This window comes from Scyliorhinus torazame, chromosome 11, assembly GCF_047496885.1.
Source record: "Scyliorhinus torazame isolate Kashiwa2021f chromosome 11, sScyTor2.1, whole genome shotgun sequence".
Lineage (NCBI taxonomy): Eukaryota > Metazoa > Chordata > Chondrichthyes > Carcharhiniformes > Scyliorhinidae > Scyliorhinus > Scyliorhinus torazame.
Window position 1 is genome coordinate 59,844,165 of NC_092717.1, and position 26,587 is coordinate 59,870,751.

Consider the following 26,587-nt stretch of genomic DNA (forward strand, 5'->3'; position numbering starts at 1 on the left):
GCCAGCATGTATTGGCCACCCTCGTTCTTTAAAAGGTGGTGGTGAATTGCCTTCTTGAACCGCTGCAGATCCTGAGGTGTAGGTACACCAACAGTGCTGTTAGGGAGGGAACTCCAGGATTTTGACCCAGCAACAGTGAAGTGCTGTTGTAATTTTGAAGTTTATAAGTTGAGTCAGGGCAACTTCGAAATTAATCGAACACTGGTTCCAGGTAGATTAAACATGTGTATACACTCAGACATGCATATATATTATATGAAATTCAAAGTACTGCATATAGTTATCATTATTAAAATTGACTTTTTTTTTCCCACAGCGAGTGTTGGAATTGGAAAGTTTGCTTTTAAAGAAGTCACAAGATGGTGAAACTCACTCAGAAGAGCTAGAGACGGAGAAGGCCAAGTACAAATTAGAAATTACAGCCTTAATTAAAAACCATGAAGAGGCACTGGAAAACATACGTCAAGAAGAAGAGCAATTGTGGACTGAAAAAATGCAGGTAATTAGCCATCTGCACAAGGCTAAACTGGAGGAGCTTGAGAAGAAATCTGAAGAACTGGAAGTACAGTTGAAGGAGAAGGAAACTCAATTCCATGCACACATTGAGGAAATGAACCAAAAAACATTAGAGAAACTTGACATGAAACAAACTGAGTTGGAGGCACTGTCAACTGATATGACAGAAATGCTCAAATTACGACAAGAGTTGGAAAATAAGTTAGCTGCAATTGACAAAGACTATGAGAAGGATCTAGAACATAAGAAATTGCATTATGAAGAAAAAATTGAGGCTGCTAAAAAAGACGTTGAACAATCCTTTTGTGGAGTTGAGAAAGCATTGACAGATGAGCTAAACAACCTTCGTCATCTTCTTGAGGGAAGGGACAAAATTGTAGGAGATCTGCAAGTAGAGAAACAGCATTTGATAAACCAACTTGAAAAAGTTAAAACCGAAGCTGGAGAGGTTTCTGCAAATCTAGAATTTGTGAGCCAAGCCCGTCAGAAAGAGCAAGAAGATGCTGTAGAAAGGCTGAATTGTGAACTCGATGACCAACGTAAACTGCATGAGATGAAATTAACAGAGTTACAGAATTTGCTGAAAAACTTGGAGACTGAGAAAGAAAAGAAAGAGTTGTCTGATCAGACCAGACTGAATGAGCTTACTACCACTTTAGATGACTATAAATCTCAGGCCCAGGAAGTGAGAGGGCTGGAAGAAAAAAACAGTGAGCTGCTTAAAAAAGTAGTTTCCCTAACAGAGAAATATGAAACCCAGATTACTCAACTGCGATCAGACATTGCACAGTTACAGAAAACTTTAGAAGGAAAGCAAAAGGCACTTAATCAGGCACAAGATCTTCAGAAACAGCAGGCAGACGTCTTCACTCAAAAACAAATAGAAGATCAAAATCTAAGCGACCAGCAAATTGCTTCACTTAATGAGGAATATGGAAAGAAAATTAATGCACTTGAGATAAAACTGGAACAAGTTAAAAAGAAGGGAACTGAAATGCAGGATAAATTTAAGATGAAACTTTCTGAACAAGAGATTAAATTAAAAACAGAGCTGGAAAAACAGCAGAAGGAATTTGTACAAAAGGAACAAACATTCAATGAAAAACTGGTGGAAATGGCATATGCAACTTCTGCAGGAATTAATGAAACAGTGGTCCAGCTGGAATCCAATCACAAGCAACAACTGGAAAGTCTTAATGAGATTCACAAGCAAGAGGTTGGAGACCTTAAGCAAGGCTGGGAGAAAAGGTTGGAACAGCAGATTGAAGAACTGCAAGAAAAACATGAGATTGAGTTTCAAGAAAAGCAACAAGAATTGAGGGAGCTAAAACAGAACCTAGAATCCTCCAAGAATGAAAAGGAAGAGATATCCAGGAAAATAACAGAACTTGGAGAGGAGGTTGCTTTAGGAGCAAGTAAACTACAGCAACTTCAAGGGGAACTAAAGGAAACATTGGTTCAAATAGATACTTTAACTGAAAGTGAAACAGCCCTTAAAACTCAATTGCAAACCTTTGAAGAGACTAACAGTCAAACTTTGCTGGAAAGCACAGCATTAGAAAACCATTTAAGTGAACTTAAAAAATCAGATCAGCAGAGCCAGGATAGGATTCATGAGCTTAGCAGTTTGTTGAAGGAAGCGGAAGACAGTCGACGGGCATTGGAAAATATACACTGCAAAGAGACTGAGGAATATGAAAAACAGCTTAAAGAAAGGTCTGTTGAACTTCAGAATGAAAGCGAAATCAGGAGCCAAGTAGAGCAATTAATTAATTACTTTAATGAAGCAAATGCAAAAGTCAAGCTCCAAACCAATGACTTTAATATGAGGTGTACCGATAAAATGAACATCCTTTATGAACGTATTAAAGGTTATCAAAGTCAAATTGAACTGGTACAAAAGGCATTTGTGCAAAGGACCAATAGAGTTAGTGAACTAGAAATTAAACTTGAAGAGGTAGTAAATCAAAATGTTTCATTGAACAATTCGGTACAACATATGTCACAACAACTGCACAATGAACAACAAAACTTTATGGCATTGCAATCTGAACTACAAAGCATCACTGCACAGCAGAACACACTCCAGCAAGAAAGGAAACATCACAGTCAAGTATTAGATGAGAAGGAAACATGCATTGAACAGTATAGAAAAGACTTGTCCGAAAGTGTAAATGCGCATGAATCCATCACAGAACAGCTGAAGAAAAAAGAATTACTGACCTTGAGCTTGGAGGAACAAATAAGTGATCTGAAATTGCAGCTTGACCACAGTGTTTGTCTCTCCGACCAGGAAGAAGCTATTTCATCGCTCAACAAACAGCAACAACTGGAACAGCAAAAGCTGCAGCACCAAATAGATCAGTTATCTGCAAATATTTCAACTGTTTCTAAAGAGAAAGTTGCAGCCCTTGAACAAGCAGACCAGTATAAAAACAAGTTAACGGAATGGAAGAAAAAGATGGAATCAAAATTAATGCAGCATAACAGCAAGATGAAAGAGCTTGAATCAAAATTTGAGACTTCTGTTAAAGCAAATAAAGAGAAGGATCACCAAGTATCACGGTTGACAGCAGAAGTAGAAAAACTGACTACCAATGTACAGAGTGTTGGAAGTGAATTTGAGTATATGACAAAGGAGAAGGAGAAAATAATAAATGATCTGCATGTCCAGCTAGAAGCAACCAAATCTAGAATCGCAGAACTAGATCGAGATATTGCTACGAAGTCTGAGGAATGTAAGGTTGTAGACGATCTCAACAAACGATTGCATCAGAAGGAAACTGAATTGCAGGAGATGGGACTATTGCTTGGCCAGGCTCAGGCTGGAGCTTGTGATCAGGACAGTAGATGCAAAACTGCTGAAGAAAAAATAGAGGCATTTGAGAAACAGATGGAATTGCTCCAGGTTGAATTTTCGCAGAAACAGAATGAATGGGAACAGATTAAGTTCGATCTTGGAAATAACAAGGAGAAAGAATTGACTGATTTAGAAACCAAAATGAAAGCAGAGAGCACCACAAAAATAGCTGAACTCAAGAAAAAAGCAGAACAGAAAATTGCAAGAATAAAGAAACAACTAACAAACCAATTAGACGAGAAAGAAAAATGTACGACTGAGCAGATAAGAGACTTAAAACAAAAAGCAGGGGAGCAAGAAGAAACTATTGGGGCCTTAAAAGAAAAACTGAAAAGCCTAGAAACTCCAGTTAGATCAGAAAAAGAAGAAAACCAGAAATGGGTTGAGAAAGTGAGAAACGAAATGAAACTTGAAAAGGAGAACTCTCTGAAGATGTTGAGAGAAAGCTATGAAAAAAAAATTAGGGTTCTGCAGATGGAGGTATCAGCAAGAGATGAACTGGTGAAAAAATGCAAAGAGAGTCAAGGAGAGACAAATGTTGAACAGGAAATAAATATGCCTTGTCGAGATCTTCAGAAGCATCTAGAAAAAGTTGAGGATGAAAAGCAAATCCAGATGAGAGAGAGAGACCAGCTTCAATCTGAGCTTGAACAGCAGAAGCACATATATTCATTGCTGGTCGAACAACAAAAGGAAGAAACCAATAAATTAGAAAATTTTAAGGCGCAGTTGAGTGTAAAAGATAAACAGATAAAGGAAATGGAAAAAATAATTGCAGAGTTACAAAATGAAACGCACAGAAAAGGAATTACTGAGAAACAAACAATAGTGGAACTAGGAAGTACTTCCACTTCAAAAATAAAAGAAACTGAGGAGGAGGTAAGATTGGAGAGCAGTTCTTTGACTGGAGGCTACAAAAAACAGATACATGTCCTCCAGGAACAGTTAGAAGAGAAAATCTCTCTCCTTAAGATCTTTGAGGATAGCTCCAAAGAGAAGACAAAATCTGACACAGAACTACAAAAGTTGCTAGATGGCATGCGAGGGCAACAAAAAGAATTGGGACATAAACTGGAAGAGGCAGAAAATGAGAAACAAAAAGTACGTAAAGAACATGCCAAACTACAAAAAGACCTACGCGTGTTGCGCAAAGAACATGAGGCCGAAATAGAAATCACTCGAAAGGAAATTAGTGAAGAGGCGGAAAATAAAACCAAGTAAGTACTATCACAAGTGAGATTCTTTTGTCTTAGTATTGCTTTATCAAATACCAAGTCTTGTCAGCTAACGGATTGGGGTGGTGGTTGAAAATGCAGGCATTGCCAGAAAAAGACATGATTAGCAAGAATGAAGCCCATGCCTTGTTCAAAGCATAATTGAAGAATCTACATTCCTTCGTCAATCACAGGAATTTAGCTTTAAAAATGCATTTGTATTGTGTTTTTCATGACCCCAGGTCATCACAAAGAGCCTTTGAGCCAGTTAGGTACTTTTGAAGTTTAGTCACTGTTGTGATGTAGCCAGCACATAATGAGCAACACCATAATGACCAAACAATTATTTCAAAGAAGTTCATTGAGGGATAAATATTGGCTAGGATCCCGGGGAGTCAGATATTTTATCCCTCATCTGAATGACATTTGATAACTCAACAATCCCTCAGTACTATTTTAGATTTGTGTTCAAAGTCTCTGGATCCATAACCACCTGATTCAGAGGTGAGGATGCCATCAACAAAGCTCGCCTGACACCAAACAATTCTGGATTGGCTGGAGAAATGTGCAAAGCGTGCTGTCACACCCCTTTGTTTAAACAGCTTTCATAGAAATGCTTAAAATTCGTAGATATTTGGAACAAAGTGGCAGTAAACAGACTATTTTCAGTGATTGAAAATTCTGGAATGAGAGACATGGATATAAGATTAATATGGTTACATTTAAGATAGAGAGCAGAAGAAACCTTTGTATTTACACAGGATTGTGAGGCTGGAGAACGTGCTTCTTAGCTAGTTAATCGATTCAGATCATAGTCAACATATCAGAACAGATTAGCTAGGTGGTTAAAGTAAGTGGGAATAAAGAAATATGACAATCAAGTTGCTCCATGGGATTAAGGTTACTGAATTAGGGATAAACATTCACGTGGCCATTTTGTGTATTGAGATTTTTATCTAATTCTGCTCAAAATAATAATGATGTGGAGATGCCGGCGTTGGACTGGGGTGAGCACAGTATGAAGTCTTACAACACCAGGTTAAAGTCCAACAGGTTTGTTTCGATGTCACTAGCTTTCGGAGCGCAGCTCCTTCCTCAGGTGAATTTGACCTCAGGTCAAAATAATAATAATAACCTTTTATTGTCACAAGTAGGCTTCCATTAACGCTGCAATGAAGTTACTGTGAAAAGCCCCTAGTCGCTGTCATGATATGCAAACATGCAACCAATGAACACTCAGAATAGGACACAACCAATGGGCAGTCAGGACACTCAGAGGTGGCATCACCACAAGGGGCATGACATAAACACTATAAAAGAGATGAGGCACTCACGCCCTGCCTCTTTCCACAGACAGACATCTAGAGAGTTAGACAGGGTTGATCAGCAGCATCACACCCCAGCACGTGGCTTAGAGCAATCTGGTACAGTTAGACTGAGTTACTACAGTTAGCTTAGCAGAGAGTCGAACTCATTTGAGAACTGTTAATAGTTCAATAAACACGTTGAACTCATTTCAGAGTCTGGAGCATCCTCCATTAAGACTGCATCAAGTAGCAGCCTGTGTTATCCGAAGCAGCATAACACAACATGATACCAGGGGTGACTGTTCAATCTATTTAGTTCAACTCAGCAAGATCCGTGACAACCAGCTACTGCATACATAGAACATAGAAAAATACAGCACAGAAAAGGCCCTTCGGCCCACGATGTTGTGCCGAACCTTTGTCCTAGATTAATCATAGATTATCATAGAATTTACAGTGCAGAAGGAGGATATTCGGCCCATTGAGTCTGCACTGGCTCCCGGAAAGAGCACCCTACCCAAAGTCAACACCTCCACCCAACACTAAGGGCAATTTTGGACACTTAAGGGCAATTTATCATGGCCAATCCACCTAACCTGCACATCTTTGGACTGTGGGAGGAAACCGGAGCACCCGGAGGAAACCCACGCAGACATGGGGAGGATGTGCAGACTCCGCACAGACAGTGACCCAAAACGGAATCGAACCTGGGACCCTAGAGCTGTGAAGCAATTGTGCTATCCACAATGCTACCGTGCTGCCCTTAAGAACAAATAAATCTACACTATATCATTTTACCGTAATCCATGTACCTATCCAATAGCTGCTTGAAGGTCCCTAATGTTTCCGATTCAACTACTTCCACAGGCAGTGCATTCCATGCCCCCACTACTCTCTGGGTAAAGAACTTACCTCTGACATCCCCCCTATATCTTCCACCATTCACCTTAAATTTATGTCCCCATGTAATGGTTTGTTCCACTCGGGGGAAAAAGTCTCTGACTGTCTACTCTTATCTATTCCCCTGACCATCTTATAAACCTCTATCAAGTCGCCCCTCATCCTTCTCCGTTCTAATGAGAAAAGGCCTAGCACCCTCAACCTTTCCTCGTAAGACCTACTCTCCATTCCAGGCAACATCCTGGTAAATCTCCTTTGCACCTTTTCCAAAGCTTCCACATCCTTCCTAAAATGAGGCGACCAGAACTGTACACAGTACTCCAAATGTGGCCTTACCAAGGTTTTGTACAGCTGCATCATCACCTCACGGCTCTTAAATTCAATCCCTCTGTTAATGAACGCTAGCACACCATAGGCCTTCTTCACAGCTCTATCCACTTGAGTGGCAACTTTCAAAGATGTATGAACATAGACCCCAAGATCTCTCTGCTCCTCCACATTGCCAAGAACTCTACCGTTAACACTGTATTCCGCATTCATATTTGTCCTTCCAAAATGGACAACCTCACACTTTTCAGGGTTAAACTCCATCTGTCACTTCTCAGCCCAGCTCTGCATCCTATCTATGTCTCTTTGCAGCCGACAACAGCCCTCCTCACTAACCACAACTCCACCAATCTTCGTATCGTCTGCAAATTTACTGGCCCACCCTTCAACTCCCTCATCCAAGTCATTAATGAAAATCACAAACAGCAGAGGACCCAGAACTGATCCCTGCGGTACGCCACTGGTAACTGGGATCCAGGCTGAATATTTGTCATCCACCACCACTCTCTGACTTCTATCGGTTAGCCAGTTCGTTATCCAACTGGCCAAATTTCCCACTATTCCATGCCTCCTTACTTTCTGCAGAAGCCTACCATGGGGAACCTTATCAAATGCCTTACTAAAATCCATGTACACTACATCCACTGATTTACCTTCATCCACATGCTTGGTCACCTCCTCAAAGAATTCAATAAGACTTGTACGGCAAGACCTACCCCTCAAAAATCCGTGCTGACCATCCCTAATCAAGCAGTGTCTTTCCAGATGCTCAGAAATCCTATCCTTCAGTACCCTTTCCATGACTTTGCCTACCACCGAAGTAAGACTAACTGGCCTGTAATTCCCAGGGTTATCCCTAGTCCCTTTTTTGAACAGGGGCACGACATTCGCCACTCTCCAATCCCCTGGTACCACCCCTGTTGACCGTGAGGACGAAAAGATCATTGCCAACGGCTCTGCAATTTCATCTCTTGCTTCCCATGGAATCCTTGGATATATCCCGTCAGGCCCGGGGGACTTGTCTATCCTCAAGTTTTTCAAAATGCCCAACACATCTTCCTTCCTAACAAGTATTTCCTCGAGCTTACCAGTCTGTTTCACACTGTCCTCTCCAATAATATGGCCCCTCTCATTTGTAAATACAGAAGAAAAGTACTCGTTCAAGACCTCTCATATCTCTTCAGACTCAATACACAGTCTCCCACTACTGTCCTTGATCGGACCTACCCTCGCTCTAGTCATTCTCATATTTCTCACATATGTGTAAAAGGCCTTGGGGTTTTCCTTGATCCTACCCGCCAAAGATTGTTCATGCCCTCTCTTAGCTCTCCTAATCCCTTTCTTCAGTTCCCTCCTGGCTATCTTGTATCCCTCCAACGCCCTGTCTGAACCTTGTTTCCTCAGCCTTACATAAGTCTCCTTTTTCCTCTTAACAAGACATTCAACCTCTCTTGTCAACCATGGTTCCCTCGCTCGACCATCTCTTCCCTGCCTGACAGGGACATACATATCAAGGACACGTAGCACCTGTTCCTTGAACAAGTTCCACATTTCACTTGTGTCCTTCCCTGACAGCCTATGTTCCCAACTTGTGCACTTCAATTCTTGTCTGACAACATTGTATTTACCCTTCCCCCAATTGTAAACCTTGCCCTGTTGCACGCACCTATCCCTCTCCATTACTAAAGTGAAAGTCACAGAATTGTGGTCACTATCTCCAAAATGCTCCCCCACTAACAAATCTATCACTTGCCCTGGTTCATTACCAAGTACTAAATCCAATATTGCCCCTACTCTGGTCGGACAATCTACATACTGTGTTAGAAAAGCTCCCTGGACACACTGCACAAACACCACCCCAGCCAAAGTATTTGATCTAAAGAGTTTCCACTCAATGTTTGGGAAGTTAAAGTCACCCATGACTACTACCCTATGACTTCTGCACCTTTCCAAAATCTGTTTCCCAATCTGTTCCTCCACATCTCTGCTACTATTGGGGGGCCTATAGAAAACTCCTAACAAGGTGACTGCTCCTTTCCTATTTCTGACTTCAACCCACACTACCTCAGTAGGCTGATACTCCTCGAACTGCCTTTCTGCAGCTGTTATACTATCTCTAATTAACAATGCCCCCCCCCCCCCCCCCCCAACCTCTTTTACCACCCTCCCTGATCTTATTGAAACATCTATAACCAGGGACCTGCAACAACCATTTCTGCCCCTCTTCTATCCAAGTTCCGTGATGGCCACCACATCGTAGTCCCAAGTACCGATCCATGCCTTAAGTTCACCCACCTTATTGCTGATGCTTCTTGCGTTGAGGTATGCACACTTCAACCCATCTCCGTGCCTGCAAGTACTCTCCTTTGTCAGTGTTCCCTTCCCCACTGCCTCATTACACGCTTCGGCATCCTGAATATCGGCTACCTTAGTTGCTGGACTACAAATCTGGTTCCCATTCCCCTGCCAAATTAGTTTAAACCCTCCCAAAGAGTACTAGAAAACCTCCCTCCCAGGATATTGGTGCCCCTCTGGTTCAGATGCAACCCGTCCTGCTTGTACAGGTCACACCTTCCCCAGAATGCGCTCCAATTATCCAAATACCTGAAGCCCTCCCTCCTACACCATTCCTGCAGTCACGTGTTCAGCTGTACTCTCTCCCTATTCCTAGCCTCGCTATCACGTGGCACCGGCAACAAACCAGAGATGACAACTCTGTCTGTCCTGGCTTTTAACTTCCAGCCTAACTCCCTAAACTCGTTTATTACCTCCACACCCCTTTTCCTACCTACGCCGTTGGTACCAATGTGCACCGCGACTTCTGGCTGCTCACCCCCTTAAGGATCCTGAAGACACGATCAGGCACAATGGACAAGATTCAGGCTCCTCATCAGCTCAGGACCACCAGCAATCTTAGTGCCAACTGGCGATCATTCAAGCAGAAATTTCAACTGTACGTGGAAGCATCCGACCTCAATGGCGCGACCGATGCGCGGAAGATAGCTCTTCTACTCACCACTGCGGGTGACCATGCGATAGAGATCTACAACTTCTTTCATTTTTCCGAAGGACAGGACAAAACGAAGTATCAAACCATCCTGGACAAATTCGACAGCCACTGTGAGGTGGACACCAACAAAATCTTCGAGCGCTACATCTTCAAGCAGAGGATGCAAGGTAAAGACGAATCCTTCACCTCCTATCTAACTAACCTTAGACTGCTCGCGCAATCCTGCAACTTCGGTGATATCACTGACTCCATGATCAGAGACCAAATCGTTTTTGGAGTCTACTCTGATCCTCTGCGAGAGCAATTGTTGAAAATCAAGCACATGATCCTGCCAGCCACGATTGAAACGTGTACTGTGCATGAGCACTCTAAAAATCGCTATTCACAGTACAAAACGGCAGAAAGTGAAAAACAAGCCTCCCACGAGGTGGAGAGTGTTCACGCCATCTCCCGGATGCAGCGCCTCCTCATTGACGAAAGCGACCATTTTGCACGCTCTTCCCGGGGCCTGGCGCATGCGCAATGCGATCGGGAACACGAAACGGCCGGAAACTGCACTGCGGAGGTGCACACCTCTGAGAACCGCACCGCGCATGCGCAACAGCGCACTGAGCGTCATGACACCGACGTCATGACGTGTGCCAACTTCAGCACGGCCCATTTTTTAAAAAACTGCCCTGCAAGAGGCAAACGCTGTTTAAATGGTGGGAAACCAAACCACTATGCAGCCCTGTGCGGATCTGCACCACCAGTCAGGAGCCAGCGCTCCCAATTCCGACAGCGGTGCATCAGAAGTGTGCAACACCGAATGCATGACTCAGGTCCAGGCAGTGCGATGGATCCAGATGATGAATACCTGGACAACACTTACCGAGTGGACATTATTACGAAGTGCGAACACACCGGACACATCGTAAGTCCAATCAATCCTGGCCGTGGATTCCGAGGACGAATGGCATGCACTGATGAAGGTCAACCACTGCCCCATCCAGTTCAAACTGGACACAGGTGCCTCCGCCAACCTGATTTCACAGGTGGACCTCAAGAGATTCAAGAAACCCCCCCACAATCCTTCCAGCTGCCTGCAAACTCCTGGACTACAATGGAAACGCAATCAAGGCACTGGGGTCCTGCCATCTGCAGGTGTCCAGCCAACACACAAGCAAGCTTACGCTTCGAGATTGTTAAACCAGACAGGGCGTCCCTGCTAGGTATGCACGCCTGCAAACAACTGAACCTCATTCAAAGGGTCTACACTACGACACCGTCCCATTCGGATTTTCAGGCCAACATTGACGCCATCCTAACTCAGTACCTAGATGTATTTAGCGGGATGGGCACGCTGCCGTACGAGTACAAGATTCTACTGCGGCCTGATGCCAAGCTACTGGTCCACGCACCATGACGAATCCCTGCTCCACTGAGAGAGCGCCTGAAGCAGCATTACACAACAGTCGCCACATTCCGGCGCCAGTGCGGGTACACCGAGCTGGTACGGTTATTGAATCCGCACTGCTAGCCTTGTTCTGCATTACAAACCAGCTGTCTAGCTCACGGAGCAAAACTGGCATTGTTATGAGCAGAGCCAAATATAACTAACAGTCCGAACTTTAACTTGTGTTCAGCGCTAAGAAGCTGTTCAGAAGCAGATGTGCACTTCAGCGTTGAACCGTGCAGCCTAGTACTTGACATGAACAGGATTGTAGACCAAGGGACCTGTACCACGATGTAATCCTCTGATGATTAAAGATGCAACCTCGATTTTGTGCCTACTTCAAAAAGCAGAAAATACTACAGCCATGTTCATGCTAATGCTAATGTTTGAATTTGTTTGTAAAACAATACTTACACAGAACCAGAAACAAATGGCAATAAACCAGCAGTAGAAAACTTCATATACGTTGTTTCAAAAAATGTTTCCAATATTGTATCAGTTATTCCACTGAAAAGCACTTCATTGGCTGCAAAGTTCTTTGTGATGTTCTGATGAAAGGCGCTGTATTCATGCAATTCTGTCTTTTCTTTCAATGAAGGTTTCAGAATCCAGGGACCCAAGTTCAATTAGGCCTTGGGTGACTATCAGTGTGGAGTTTGTACTTTCTCCCCATGTCTGCATGGGTTTTCTCCGAGTGCTTCGGTTTCCTCCCAGTCCAAAGATGCGCAGATAAGGTGGATTGGCCATACTGTTATGGGCGAGGCGTTTTCAGAACCCCAAAATGTATCATGGAGTTCAACCAACCTCTCCCTTTAATGGATTTGTTGCTTTTCCTAGCACACGGCTTTTTCCCTAGGTGTAGGATTACAATTATGGACACGTGGGTTTTTAAACACAAAACACTGTTTATTCCATGAACTCAACTTAACATCTTAAATAAACATTGGATCTCTTAACACCCCTTACTTCAAAGATAACTCAGAAAATATTGCAACAGTAAATAACTCCTTAAAATGTTCCTTCAAACTTCCAAGAGACTTAACACCTATAAACAAAATCACATCAGGTTAACGGCTTTACTTTAAATCACCCAAATGATCCAGAGATAGTCTTTTATGGCAGACAAAACACAGACACTCACAAGCTCTTTTCAAAACTGCAAAACACAGACACACACCAGCTCTTTTCAAAACTGAAACCTGCAAAACTAAACTTCCAAAATGGCTGACCTGACCTCAGCTCCACCCACTCTCTGACATCACTGTTTTCTTAAAGGTACATTGCTTTTTAAAAAAATATATATTTATTAAAGTTTTTTAACACAATTTTTCTCCCTTAAAAACAATAACCCCCCCCCCCCATAACAAAAATAAAAACGAGAAATCACGCAGAGCAAGATATATACATGGCAAAATGATATATTTACACAGCTTTGTACACTGGCCCTCACCCGTACGTGCCAGTTTCCCCAACCCTTCATGTTATCTCTTTCTCATCCACCCTCCCAGGCAGTCGTCCCCCCCCCCCCCCCTCCCAGGACGTGTCCCCCCCCAAGGTTGCTGCTGCTGACCGACCTTCCTCTAACGCTCCGCGAGATAGTCTAGGAACGGTTGCCACCGCCTGTAAAACCCCATGCGCAGACCCTCTCAAGGCGAACTTAATCCTCTCCAACTTTATGAACCCAGCCATATCATTTATCCAGGCCTCCAGGCTGGGGGGCTTCGCCTTCTTCCACATTAGCAAGATCCTTCGCCAGGCTACTAGGGACGCAAAGGCCAGAATGCCGGCCTCTTTCGCCTCCTGCACTCCCGGTTCGCCCACTACTCCAAATATTGCTAGCCCCCAGCTTGGCTTGACCCGGACTTTCACCACCTGAGATATTGCTCCCGCCACTCCTCTCCAGAACCCCTCCAGTGCCGGGCATGACCAAAACATATGGACATGGTTCGCCGGGCTCCCTGAGCACCTTCCACATCTGTCCTCTACCCCAAAGAACCTACTCAACCTCGCCCCCGTCAATTGCGCTCTGTGGACCACCTTAAATTGTATCAGGCTGAGCCTGGCACACGAGGAGGAGAAATTAACCCTACCGAGGGCATCAGCCCACAGACCTTCCTCGATCTCCTCCCCCAGCTCCTCCTCCCATTTACCCTTCAACTCTTCTACCAGCGCTTCCCCCTCTTCTTTCAACTCTTGGTGTATTTTAAAGGTACATTGCTTAAACATCCATGCCTTAAAAGTACTCTCACATGACAATACTAAATTGCCCTTAGTGTCCAAAAGGTTAGGTGCGGATACGGGGATAGAGTTGGGGAATGGGCTCTATGTGGGATGCTCTTTAAGAGGGTCAGTGCAGACTCAATGGGCTGAACGGCCTCCTTCTGCACTGTTGGAATTCTATGGTCCTATGATTTGGATATTTTGAACAGATTTGCAAGGTAAAGACTATGTCGCAGCCACAGCTGACTGAATTCACTTTTAACATACGCTACCCTGGCTATTTTGAAGCAAGTTGGAGCTTCTGCTCACATAAGTCAGTTCATTTTATATGGCTTTCAATAGATTGTTCATTGCAAACATTCTATTTTCCTGACCTGTTGAACCAGCTATGCAACCTTTGGCACAGCATGCCAAAGTACATAGTTCTACACATTTTATTAGTTTAAATCCCTTTTATTTTATTCCCTATAATCAGATTTTTCACATGGAAAATGCCGCAGCTGATTGGAAATAGTAATTTAGGAAACAGGCAGTAGGTTTTTGACTGAGAAACTGCCTTGTGGGACACAAAACAGCCAATTTATTTAAAAATTGACAAGCATTCAATGCTCTCGCAGCCATTAATTTAGCAAAGCATTCAGAAAGTTTGAAGTACACAGGAAGTCAGTGGGTGAGAGGTATATATTTTTTTTAATGCTTAGCTACTGCTTTTGCAGATCAGTACTATGACAAAATCATTCACCTCTGACTCAAAATAAAGCAATGGATGCCATCTTGGCTAAAGTCTAGGATCCTGACTTCAACAGAGACAGCAAAAATATAAAAATTCCAGGAACATTTTGTGGTATCCTTGTGCTCACCAAGAGCCATCAAATAGAGCAGGAGGTTCACAGTAGTTTATATCCTGACTATGAAGGAGTAAGACAATTAGCTGGCACCTGTTACCAGTTGGGTGTCTCTGTTCAAATAAATAAATAAATAGAAGAGCATAAACATACTATCTTACCTTGTGTAGATGCACAACAATGTTAAAATGCTGGATGCTTTTCAGCTCCATCCTCTAACTTACAGTCTGCAAAGTTCCATGATCAAACAACAGTTAAATTCTGGGCGATCCAAGGATGTGTTAACTGGGAGAAATAAACTTTCTGGGTTTAAAAGAACCATCTAACTTAAAGGTAATGGGCCAACAGCTGCAGATGAAATTTTATGCAGTATGGTGTGAAGTGATACATTCAAGCTAATAAATTGCCCCTAATCCAATGTGATCTAACCTTGTGAATTAACCTTCTGTGCGGCACCTTATCAAACATTCCGGAAGTCCAGATATACGACATCTCCAGGATCCCCATTATCCACTTTGCTTGTTACATCTTCAAAGAACTCTAGCAAATTAGTCAAACTTCATTTGCTCTTCATAAAACCATGCTGGCTCTTTGGATAGCATTTTGACTTTCCAAATGTCCTGATGTTACTTCCTTGATAATTGATTCTAACAATTTCACAACAACAGATGTTAAACTAACTGGTCTGTAGTGACACACCCGTCACTACCACGTCCCCCTGATCAGCCAGCACCTTCTCCATCTGAAACTTCACCCTCTTGTCCACCAATATCGTCCACCAATTACCCCCAGAATTCCCCCCCCCCCTCCACTTCCTCTTGCAAACACCTCTCTCGGTATCAATCCCCTCCACCCACCTTTCACACCTCCCAGGCCCATCGAAACCTGTTCAACAGGCTTCAAACACCGTGCTCCGCCAGAGGGCCCCACCCTCATCCCTCTCCGTAACCCAGCCCCACGTACCCCAACAATCCCCACCTCCCTCGTATTAAAAACAATACAAAACTGTGCCCACAGAAAAAAGACATAAATCCAAAACCCAATACACACATGAATAAATATAAATAAAGGTAAACAATACCCCCATTCAAAAGACAAAACCCCCCATCAAATAGACAAACCATCCATAAGAAAAAACACAATCCCCACCCCCACAAATCAAGTCCAAGTCCCAACTCTCATCTCCGTCCCAGTCCTTTAACCTTCACGAATACCTCCGCCCCCTCCACAATCTCGAAATAAAAATCCCTCGAGTTGTGCGTCCCTCAACTTCGCAGGGTAGATCACTCCGAACCTCACGCCATTGCTATGCAATGCCAGCTTCACCTGTCCAAAGGCCGCCCGCATTCTCGCCAGCTCCGCTCTCAAGTCTTGCTATATTCGTATATCAACGCCATCCCACTTCACCTCTCGTCTTTGCTTCGCCCAGCTTAAGACCTTTTCCTTCACTAGAACTTATGAAAGCAGATTATGACTTTCCTTGGTGGCTCATTTGCATTAGGCTTCGGCCTGAGCGACCAGTGCCCTGTCCAACTCATAGCGGGAGTGTTCTTCCCCCTCTCCCATCAACTCAGCTAGCATCTTTGTGATGTACTCAGTCGGCCTCAGGCCCTCCACCCCCTTGGGCAGACCCACGGTTCACAGATTTTGCCTCCTTGACCTGTTCTCCAGGTCCTCCACCTTAGCTCTGAGCCCTTTGTTTGCCTCCACCACCCTCCGCAGCTCCCCACTCGATCGAGGTGAACTGGTTTCTATATTGCGACAATGCCTCCTCCATTCCCTTCAACTTCTCTCCTTGCTCCCGCACCTCGATCGATGCCTTCATCACTTTACCAGGGCAATCGCCTCCTCCACCCACTCTTTCATCGCAGCTATCATCTCCCTCCGAAGCACCTCCATATGCTCGGCGAACAGCCCCTCGGACTCCCCCGACACCACCTCAGTCAGAGTTTTCACCGGTGGTGGGAGCGGCCTCATCCAGCGACCCAGCCTCCACCATCTTTCTTCCTGCAGGACTCACCAACTCGCTCGATGGTGGTCTTTCGCTCGCCCTCTTCTTTCCAGTGCCCTTCTTCTGGGTCTTCGACATTTTGCACATTCCTTATCACTTCGCACGCCAACTCATTCACAAACTACCTCTGAAACAGGGCGACAGGCGCCGCGTAAATGACGTCACCCGCTCATGCGCGGTTGCCTTCCTCCCCACGGCCGCCCCGCAAGAAGATGGCGGATCGATCTTGCGGGGCAGCGGAGGAAAAGAGGTCCTCCTTCAGAGAGGCTGGCCGCCGATTGGTGGGCACCGATCGCGGGCCAGACCCCTTTTAAGCCCCCCCCCCCCCCCCCCAGTGCAGGAATCCCCATCGCTCCCCCACAGGCCGCCCCCCCAGTGTTCCCGCTGGCAGCGACCATGTGTGGATGGCGCCGGCTGGAACCTGTCGTGTTGGGCAGGCCGCTCGGCTCATCTGGGCCGGAGAATCGCCGCTCGCCCATTACCAACGGCAAGAGGCAATTCTTCCAGCAGCCAGCCGTGATTCGCGCCGCACCAGTTTGGGTGGGGGGGAGGGAGGAGAATCGCGTGCGGGCATCGGGACGGCGTGGCGGGACTTGCGCGGTGCCCGGGCGATTCTCCCACCCGTTGTGGGGGGAGGGGAGAATTCCGCCCCATGGCTTCTTCAGAATTTCTTGTTGTTTCCCTTGAGAGAAATATTCTTAATTGCTTTTCTTCTGAGACCTCAATGTATCACATTAAGACCACGAGAAATAAGACCCTGAGTAGACTGATTGGCCCCTCGAGCCTACTCTGCCAGTCAATAGGGTCATGACTGATCCAACGTTAATCGTGTCCACTTTCCTGACCTTTCCCTGCAATTCCCTGACTGATCAAGAATCTATCTCTTTCAGCCTTAAATATACACAATGGATTCTCTGTTCCTGCGTCCAAGTGCTGACATCAACGGGGGTTTCACGATGGAAAGATCAGTGCCTCACCCACACCGGTTCTGCTACTGGTGAAGGGCTCGCACCAGCGCGTGTGAAACACCAGTGGAACGCGCGAAAAACAGTGGGAGAATTGCCGGGTCCGTGCTGGACATGCGCAGGCTGACAAGCTGCAGCCATGCGTACGCCTACCTCCCCCACCCACGCACGCACGCACCAATCGTGCCGGAAAAGATGCTGCCGGTTTTGCTGAACCACGTGCCCGTCCACCCACAGTCCACCTTCTGGCCACCCCCCACTACTACTCCCAGCCCTGGCAGAAGCCCCCGGCCAGCGGCACGGCTCTTGGCGGAGTGGCGGTGCTGAACACTTTCCGCACACCATCTCTCACTCTCCGCAGCCACCACGGCAGGCTCACGACCACTAAGACCACACGTGGCCTGCGCCATCGGGAACTTGACCCATCGGAGGCGGAGCATCGTGAGTGGGCCCAATAAAGATATTCAAACGGGTTTGCGACTGTGTGTGGCACGTGTCTCAATGATGCCGATTTTACTCATAAGACCTACCAGGGATTATCGTAGTGAACCTTATCTGAACCACCTCCAATGAAATAATGGGGGGGGATTCTCCGCCGACGGGCTTCTCCGTTTTGCGGGCGCCCAGGGGTTTCCCGACAGCGTTTGGCTGGCCCACAATGGGAAACCCCATTGACCGGCCGGCATAACGGAGAATCCCGCCGGCAGGTCGGGGCAGAAATGTGGCGCCGTGGGGTGGAGAATCCAGCCCAATATCTTTCCTTAAATCAAATCAAAATTGCCCACAGTACTCCAGATGTAGTCTCACCGGAAAATTGTACAGTTGCGGCAAGACTTGCCAACTCTTATTCTCCAACCCCTTTGAAATAAGGCCAACATTTCATTCGCCTTCCTGATTACCTGCTGCACTTGTGTGCTCGCTTTCGGTCTTCTGTGCACAAGTCCCTTTTGAGTTGCAGATTTCTGCAGTTTTTCTCCATTTAAATAATGCTCTGATCTTTTGTTCTCCTTTCCCTTTCCAAAGTAAGCAACTTCACATTTTCCCATATAATACTCCATTTGCCAATTTACCTGTTTGCATCCCTGTCGCAACTTGCCTTTCCACTTTTTTTTTGACGTCTGCAAATTTGGCTACAGTGCATTAGCTTCCTTCCTCCTAGTCAGTAATATATAATAATAATCTTTATTATTGTCACAAGTAGGTTTACATTAACACTGCAATGACGTTACTGTGAAAATCCCCTAGTTGCCACACTCCGGCATTTGTTCGGATACACTGAGGGAGAATTCAGAATGTCCAATTCACCAACAAGCATAATTCTAACAGGACTAGACAGGGTAGATGCAGGGAACATGTTACCAATGATGGGTGTGTCCAGAACCAGGGGTCACAGTCTGAGGATTCAGGGTAAACCATATCGGTCAGAGATAAGGAGACATTTCTTCACACAAAGAATGGTGAGCCTGTGGAATTTATTACCACAGGAAGTAGTTGATGGTAAAACTTTGAATATATTCAAGAGGCGGCTGGATATAGCACTTTGAGAGATTGGAATCAAAGGCTATGGGGAGAAAGCAGGATTAAGCTGTTGAGTTGGATGATCGGCCATGATCGTGATGAATGGTGGAGCAGGCTCGAAGGGCCAAAAGTCCTCCTCCTGCTCCTATCTTCTATATATCTATGTAAGCATGTCTTTCAGGACTTGTGGGAGGAAACCCACGCGTGGTGAACGTGCTGACTCCGCACAGACAGTGACCCAAGCGTGAATTGAACCGGGGTCTCTGGCGCTGTGAAGCAACAATGCTAACCACTGTACTACCATACAGTTGCATTCTCAGCACTGATCCCGATGGAACCCCATTTGTTACAGGCCACCAATCTGAAAAAGAAACATTTATCCCCACTTCCTGTTTCCTGCCCATTAACTAATTCTCTATCCATGCAAATATACCACCTCTAACACCAAGTGCTCTTATGATTTGACTTTTTGTGAGGTGCCTTGTCGAATGCCTTCTGGAAGTCCAAATACAGTACAAAAATGGGTGGTACAGTGGTTAGCACTGCTGCTTCACAGCTCCAAGGACCCGGGTTCAATTCTGTCTGTGGAGTTTGCACTTTCTCTGCCTGTCTGCGTGGGTTTCCTCCGGGTGCTTAGGTTTCCTCCCACAGTCGAAAGATGTGCTGGTTAGGTGGATTGGCCATGCTAAATTGCCCCTTAGTGTCCAAACAGTTAAGTGGGGTTACTGGGTTACGGAGATAGGGTGGCGGCGTGGGCTTAAGTAGGGTGCTCGTTCCAAGTGCCGGTGCGGACTCAATGGGCTGAATAGCCTCCTTCTGCACTGATCTACTGGTTCCCCTCTATCCACTCTGGTTGAGACTTCCTCGAAAAACTCCAACAAATTAGTCAGACACTATTTCCTTTTCATGAACTCATGCTGACTGCTTGATTAGATTATGATTTTCCAACTGTGCTGCTATCACATCCTTAATAATTGATTCCAGTATTTTTTCAACAATAAATATCAGGCTAATTGGCCTATAGTTTACCCAGTTTTGCCTCCCTCCCTTTTTGAATAGAGATGCCACATTGGCAGTTTTCCAATCCTCCGGTACTCGTCCAGAATCCATGATATTTGGAAAATTACAACCAATGCAACCACCATCTCTGCGGTTAGTTCTTTTAGGATCCTAGGATGCAAGCCATCAGGGCCAGAGGACGCATCTGCCTTTAGCCCCATTATTTAGTCTCAATACTGCTTCACTAGTGATGGTATTTAATTCCTTCCCCCGTATCCTTTTGTATCAATGGTATGATCCAAGTATCTTCCACTGTTGGTTTATTCCTCTCATAGAATCTTTCCTCTCATAGAATCTTTCCTCTCATAGAATCTTTCCTCCTTATTGGGATATATTTTTGTTGAGAGCTCCTTAAATGTCTGGCACTGCTTGTTTGCTGTCTTTCCTGCTAATCTATCCACACTGTCCACTTTAACTAACACTATCCTCGGGGGATTGCAACATGGCAGAGTTGGAAGCTGAGTGTGGTCATGGGCGGAAAGGGGGGCTATCTTAGATGGGCCTGGTTTAGGGCGATATTAGGTGAAGTAGAACTGGTGGGGGATGATGGCAGATGGCAAGTCTCTGGTAAGAATTGTGACTTGGAACGCCGGAGCTAAATGGGCCGGTTAAGGGAGCCCGGATTTTTGCGCACTGAGGAGTTTGAAAACAGAGGTGATTTTTCTGCCAGAGACGCACCTTCGGGTGAAGGGCCAGATTCTGTTGAAGAAGGGATGGGTGGGGCTTTGATTTGAAGTGGTGAGGGGTGGTCATTTTGTTGAACAAAAGGACGGGGTTTGTGGGCACCAGGGAACTGTGGGATTCGGGGGGGGGGGGGGGGGGAGAGATGTGATAATGAGTGGGGTGCTGGAGGGGATGCTAATTAACGTATATTCGCCCAATTGGGATGATGCAGGGTTTGTAAAGGGACTGGTAGAAGCAATCCAGGAGTTGGATACACACCAACTGATTATGGGTGGAGATTTTAATTGTGTGAAGAAGCTGAAGGTGGACATGTCGAGCCCCAAGTCAATGGGAAGAATGAGGATGGCGAAGGAGTTGGGAATGTATGGGAATGGGTGATCCGTGGAAGTTTAGGTACCCGGAGGGAATACTCCTCCTTCTATCACATGTATAAGGTGTACCCTAGAATTGATTTCTTTGTGGTGAGTCGAATGGTGCTGACGGGGTGGTGGGGGAGGAGTATGCGGGAATCGTGATTTTGGATCATGCGTCACATGGGCTGGAGGTGAGGCTTAGCTCGGGGCAGGTGCAGAGGCCGGGATGCAGGCTAGATTCAGGCCTTTTGGCAGATAAGGGGATTTGCAAAAAGGTGAGGCTTGCAATTGGGGATAACGTGGAAATTAACCAGAACAGAGAGATGTCGGTGGCCACGTCCTGGGAGGTGTTGAAGGCGGTGGTTCAAGGGAAGATTATCTTTTTGAAGTCGCATAGGGATAGAAGGAGGAGGGAGGAGCATGGTCGGTTGCTGGACGAGATAGTCAAGGTGGACAGGAGATATTCGGGGGCTCCCACGAAGGAGTTGTTGGAGAGGAAGAGGTTGCAGGGCCAGTTTGATAGGCTAAGAATGGGAAAGGTAGTGGGATAATTATGGAGGGCGAAGGGGGTGCAGTACGAATACGGAGATAAGGCGAGCCCTATGCTGGCCCACCAGCTGAGGAGGCAGGCAGCTTCTAGGGAAATTCTACGGGTGCGGAAAAGAAGGGGGAGGTGGTGTCAGAGCCAGGGAGGATAAATGGGGTGTTCAGGGGGTACTTTGAGAAGCTGTATAGGGCTGAGCCGGGTGGAGAGGAAGGGGATATGGGGCAGGTTGGAGTTCTCAAAGTTGGAAGAAGGGAAGAAGAAGTTGTTGGAGGAATTGCTGGATAGATAATATTGAGAAAATGCAGTCGGGGAAGGCCCCAGTCCAGACAGCTTTACGGCGGAGTTCTTTAAGGCATTTGTGGCAGAGTTGGCACCTCATTTGTTCGAGATGTTTAGTGAGGCGTTGGAAAAGAGGAGTTGCCAGAGACGCTGACATAGGTGTCGATTACGCTAATCCCGAAGAAGGGGACGATCCGCTGGAGTGTGGATCGTACAGGCCCGTTTTGTTGTTGAATATGGACATAAAAGTACTAACTAGGTTGTTGGCGCGGAGGATGGAAGTTTGTGTAAGCTAAATGTTGGGACGAGTGAGGTGTTTCTGGTGAATGCAGCGGGGCGTGGGGGCTAATTTGGAGGTGTTGCCATTCAAGGTAGCTAGAGAGAGGAGATTTTAAGAGGTGGGATATATTGCATCTGACGTTAGCAGGGAGAGTTCAAGTGGTAAAGATGAATGTGCTGCCATGGTTCCTGTTTGTTTTCCAGACCCCTTGTCCTTTTTCCCTAATGCCTTCTATCGGAAGTTGTAGACAGTGATCTCAGAGTTCATATGGGCAGGGAAAGTGCCGAGGGTAAAGAGGCCTCTGTTGCAGAGGAAGGGACAGAAAGGGGAGCTGGTGCTCCCGGACCTGCTGCACAATTACTGAACTGTGGAGTGGGGAGGAGTGGTGTGGTGGTGGTGGACTGGATCAAGATGGAGGAGGAGTCCTGTAGGGGATCCAGACTAAGGGCTAGGGTGACAGCTCCGCTGCTGTTAGCTCCAGTGGTGCAGTTTAATGGTGCAGTCGATGGTCAGGATGTGGAATCAGCTGGGGAGGATTTTAAGTTGGAGGTGATGTCTGTGTTGACGCCACTGTGTTGGAACTACAAGTTCAAGCCGGGTAGATGGATAGGATGTATGGGAAATGGAGGGAAGCAGAGCTGGAGAGGGTGAAGGTCTTGTACTCGGAAGGGACGTTTGTGGGTCTGGATGAGTTGCGGGAGAGGCTTAAGTTACTGAAGGGGAGTGAATTTAGATATATGGGGCGAAATTCTCCGGAAACGGCGCGATGTCCGCCAACTGGCGCCCAAAACGGCGCCAATCAGACGGCCATCGCGCCGCCCCAAAGGTGCGGAATGCTCCGCATCTTTGGGGGCCGAGCCCCAATATTGAGGGGCTAGGCCGACGCCGGAGGAATTTCCGCCCCGCCAGCTGGCGGAAACGGCCTTTGGTGCCCCGCCAGCTGGCGCGGAAATGACATCTCCGGGCGGCGCATGCGCGGGAGCGTCAGCGGCCGCTGACAGTTTCCCACGCATGCGCAGTGGAGGGAGTCTGTTCCACCTCCGCCATGGTGGAGACTGTGGCGGAGGTGGAAGGGAAAGAGTGCCCCCACGGCACAGGCCCGCCCGCGGATCGGTGGGCCCCGATCGCGGGCCAGGCCACCGTGGGGGCACCCCCCCCGGGTCAGATCCCCGCGCCCCCGGAGCCCGCCCGCGTCGCCTTGTCCCGCCGGTAAGGTAGGTGATTTAATTTACGCCGGCGGGACAGGCAATTTATCGGCGGGACTTAGGCCCAAATCGAGTGGGGGGGGCCCGCCAACCGGCGCGGCGCGATTCCCGCCCCCGCCGAATATCCGGTGCCGGAGACTCCGGCAACCGGCGGGGGCGGGATTCACGCCAGCCCCCGGCGATTCTCCGACCCGGCGGGGTGTCGGAGAATGTTGCCCATGATGTTTGGGACTTTGCGCGGAAAGAATGGAGGGCGTTTCCCAGGTTGCTGGAGTACACTTTATTGGAGCAACTGCTGCTCCTGAATGAGTTGGGGGCAGATAGGATTGAAAATGTCTGATTGGATCTAAGGAGCAGAAGGAGGTAGAAAACATTCATCAATATATTATATATGTATATATATATATATATATTTTTTTATATTGTGAACAGCTGGGGCCCAAACACTGATCTCTGCAGAATCCCACAAGTCATTGCCTGCCTAACTCGGATAAAGATCCATTTGTTCCCACCAATTCTTGATCTAATAATAATAAAAATCGCTTATTGTCACAAGTAGGCTTCAATGAAGTTACTGTGAAAAGCCCTAGTCGCCACATTGGGGCGCCTGTTCGGGGAGGCCGGTACGGGAATTGAACCCGCGCTGCTGGCCTTGCATTACAAGCCAGCTGTTTAGCCCACTGTGCTAAACCAGCCCCTTATACCGATCTATATCAATATGTTACTTCCTATCCCATGTGCCTAATTTTGCCCATTAACCTTGTGAGGGACCTTATGAAAAGTCTCTGACAGTCCAAATACACCACATTCACTGGTTCTCCCTTATCTATTCTACAAGTTATATACTGAAAAAAAATTCCAATTGAATTCGAATTTTTAAAGATGACCACCAATGCATCCAATATCCATGGTGATTTGTCAGGTCTTAAACCCACTAATTTCCCCAGCACCATTTTCTGACAAGTCCTATTTCCTTCAATTCTGCACTCTCACTAGACCCTTGGTTGCCTCACATTCCTGGGAGGTTATTTGTGCCCTCTTTTGTGAAGACAGAACCAAAGTACATGTTCAATTCTTTTGCTGCTTCTTTGTTCCCCATTATAATTTCCCCAGCTATTTAAGTTTTCCTCCTCATCATTTGTATATCCCCAATCTGTATTTACTTTCTGCACTACGATTTGAATGCAGTTTATATTTGCATCTTTGCATCAGTGAGATTTCTTCAATCTGACTGTTGGGTCAGTCTCCCTGCTGCTATCCTGATGATAGTTCCCTGTAGAAGGCACAAAAATCCACGAAATGTGCACTCTGGAACTCATTGGTTGATTTTTTTTCCATGTGAACAGTGAGCATCATTCATTCTCCACTGACCACAAAGCCTGACCAATAATCTAGATACCTGAGGTGGAATTTTACGGCATTGTCACTGCAAGGGTGGGGCAGGAAAATACAGAAAGCAGTACAAAAGTCATTGACTTCGACAGCTGGAGAGGCTAGAAAATTCCAACCATAATGACATTTCAGAAGGAAATGGCTGAAACTTTTTTAATAGTTTGTTCTGCTTAAAGTGCTGAAAGAAAGATATATTTTTAAGAAGTGAAATGAAAATACACTGCTTCTTCTGTAGTGTTAATTTGCACATAGTATTGAACTGCAGAATTTGTTTATTCCACAGATTCGCAACCCTTTGGGAGAAGTAGTTTTTCCTCAGATCTGTTTTAAATTTGCTGCCACTTATTCTAAGATTATGATCTCTCATTTTTGAATGCCCCACAAGAGGAAGCATCAGCTCCACGTCTACTTTATCCATACCTTTTAGCATCTGGTACATCTCAATTAGATCTCCCCTCATTCTTCTAAACTCTAGAGAGTATAGGCCTAAACTGTTCAATCTCTCATACCACAAACCCCTCGTCTCTGGAATCAAGCTGGTGAACCTCCTCTAAACTGCCTCCAATGCCACTACATCTTTCCTCAAAAAAGGGGACCAAAACTGTGCATAATACTCCAGGTGCGGTCTTACAAATGCCTTGTATAGTTGCAACAACACTTCCTTACCTTTATACTCAATTCCTTTTGCTACAAATGCCAACATTCCACTTTCTTTCCTTATTATCTGCTGCACCTGCATTCTCGTTTTCTGTGACTCGTGCAAGAGGACACCCAGAGCCCTCTGCATCGGAGCACCCCAAAGTCTCCCCATTTAGATAAGTTGCCTTTCCATTTTTTCGACCAATATGCATGACCTCACACTTATCCACATTAAACTCCATCTGCCACATTTTGGCCCACTCTCCTAACCTATCTATATCCATTTGTAAGGTTCTTATTTCTTCATTGCAAATTTCTGTCCCACCTATTTTTGTATCATCTGCAAATTTCTAAGACATTAATATAGATTGTAAAACGCTGGGTCCCAAGGACTGAACCCTGTGGCATCCCACAGTTACATCTTGCCATCCAAAAAAAGACCCATTTATCCCGACTCTCTGTCTCTTGTCAGTCAGCCAGTCTTCTATCCAAACTAATACATTACCCCTAATCCCATGTGATCCCACCTTGTGAATTAACCGTCTGTGTGGCACCTTATCAAACGACTTCTGGAAGTCCAGATATACCACATCTACCTCATTATCCACTTTGCTTGTTACATCTTCAAAGAACTGAAGCAAATTAATCAAACATGATTTTGCCCTTCATAAAACTCTGATGGATAGCGCTTTGGCTTTCCAAATGTCCTGATATTACATTCCTGATAATTGATTCTAACAATTTTCCAGCAATAGATGTTAAACTAACTGTCTGTAATTTCCCACATTCTGCCTCCCTCCCTTTTTGAATAAGGCATTACATTAGCATTTTTCCAATTCACTGGAACCTTTCCCGTGTCCACGGACTTTTGGAATATCATGACCAATGGATCCACTATCTCTGCTGCCACTTCCTTTAACACCCTAGTATGTAGGCCATCAGGCCCTGGGGACTTGTCTGCCCTTGAAACACTGGTGTCCATTTTGTATCTGTAGCAATTTGGTACAATTTAGTGGTTTGC

The 26,587-nt window shown here is 45.8% G+C and overlaps 1 protein-coding gene across 3 annotated transcripts in view; it reads left to right on the top strand.

The window, feature by feature from the left end:
• golga4 (golgin A4) overlaps positions 1–26,587 on the top strand; it is a 297,304-nt gene that overhangs the window by 205,855 nt on the left and 64,862 nt on the right. For all 3 annotated transcript variants that reach the window (XM_072467359.1, XM_072467360.1, XM_072467361.1), the window contains exon 15: positions 317–4,593. In XM_072467359.1, coding sequence (XP_072323460.1) covers positions 317–4,593 — 4,277 coding nt within the window. The remainder of the gene's footprint in view (positions 1–316; positions 4,594–26,587) is intronic.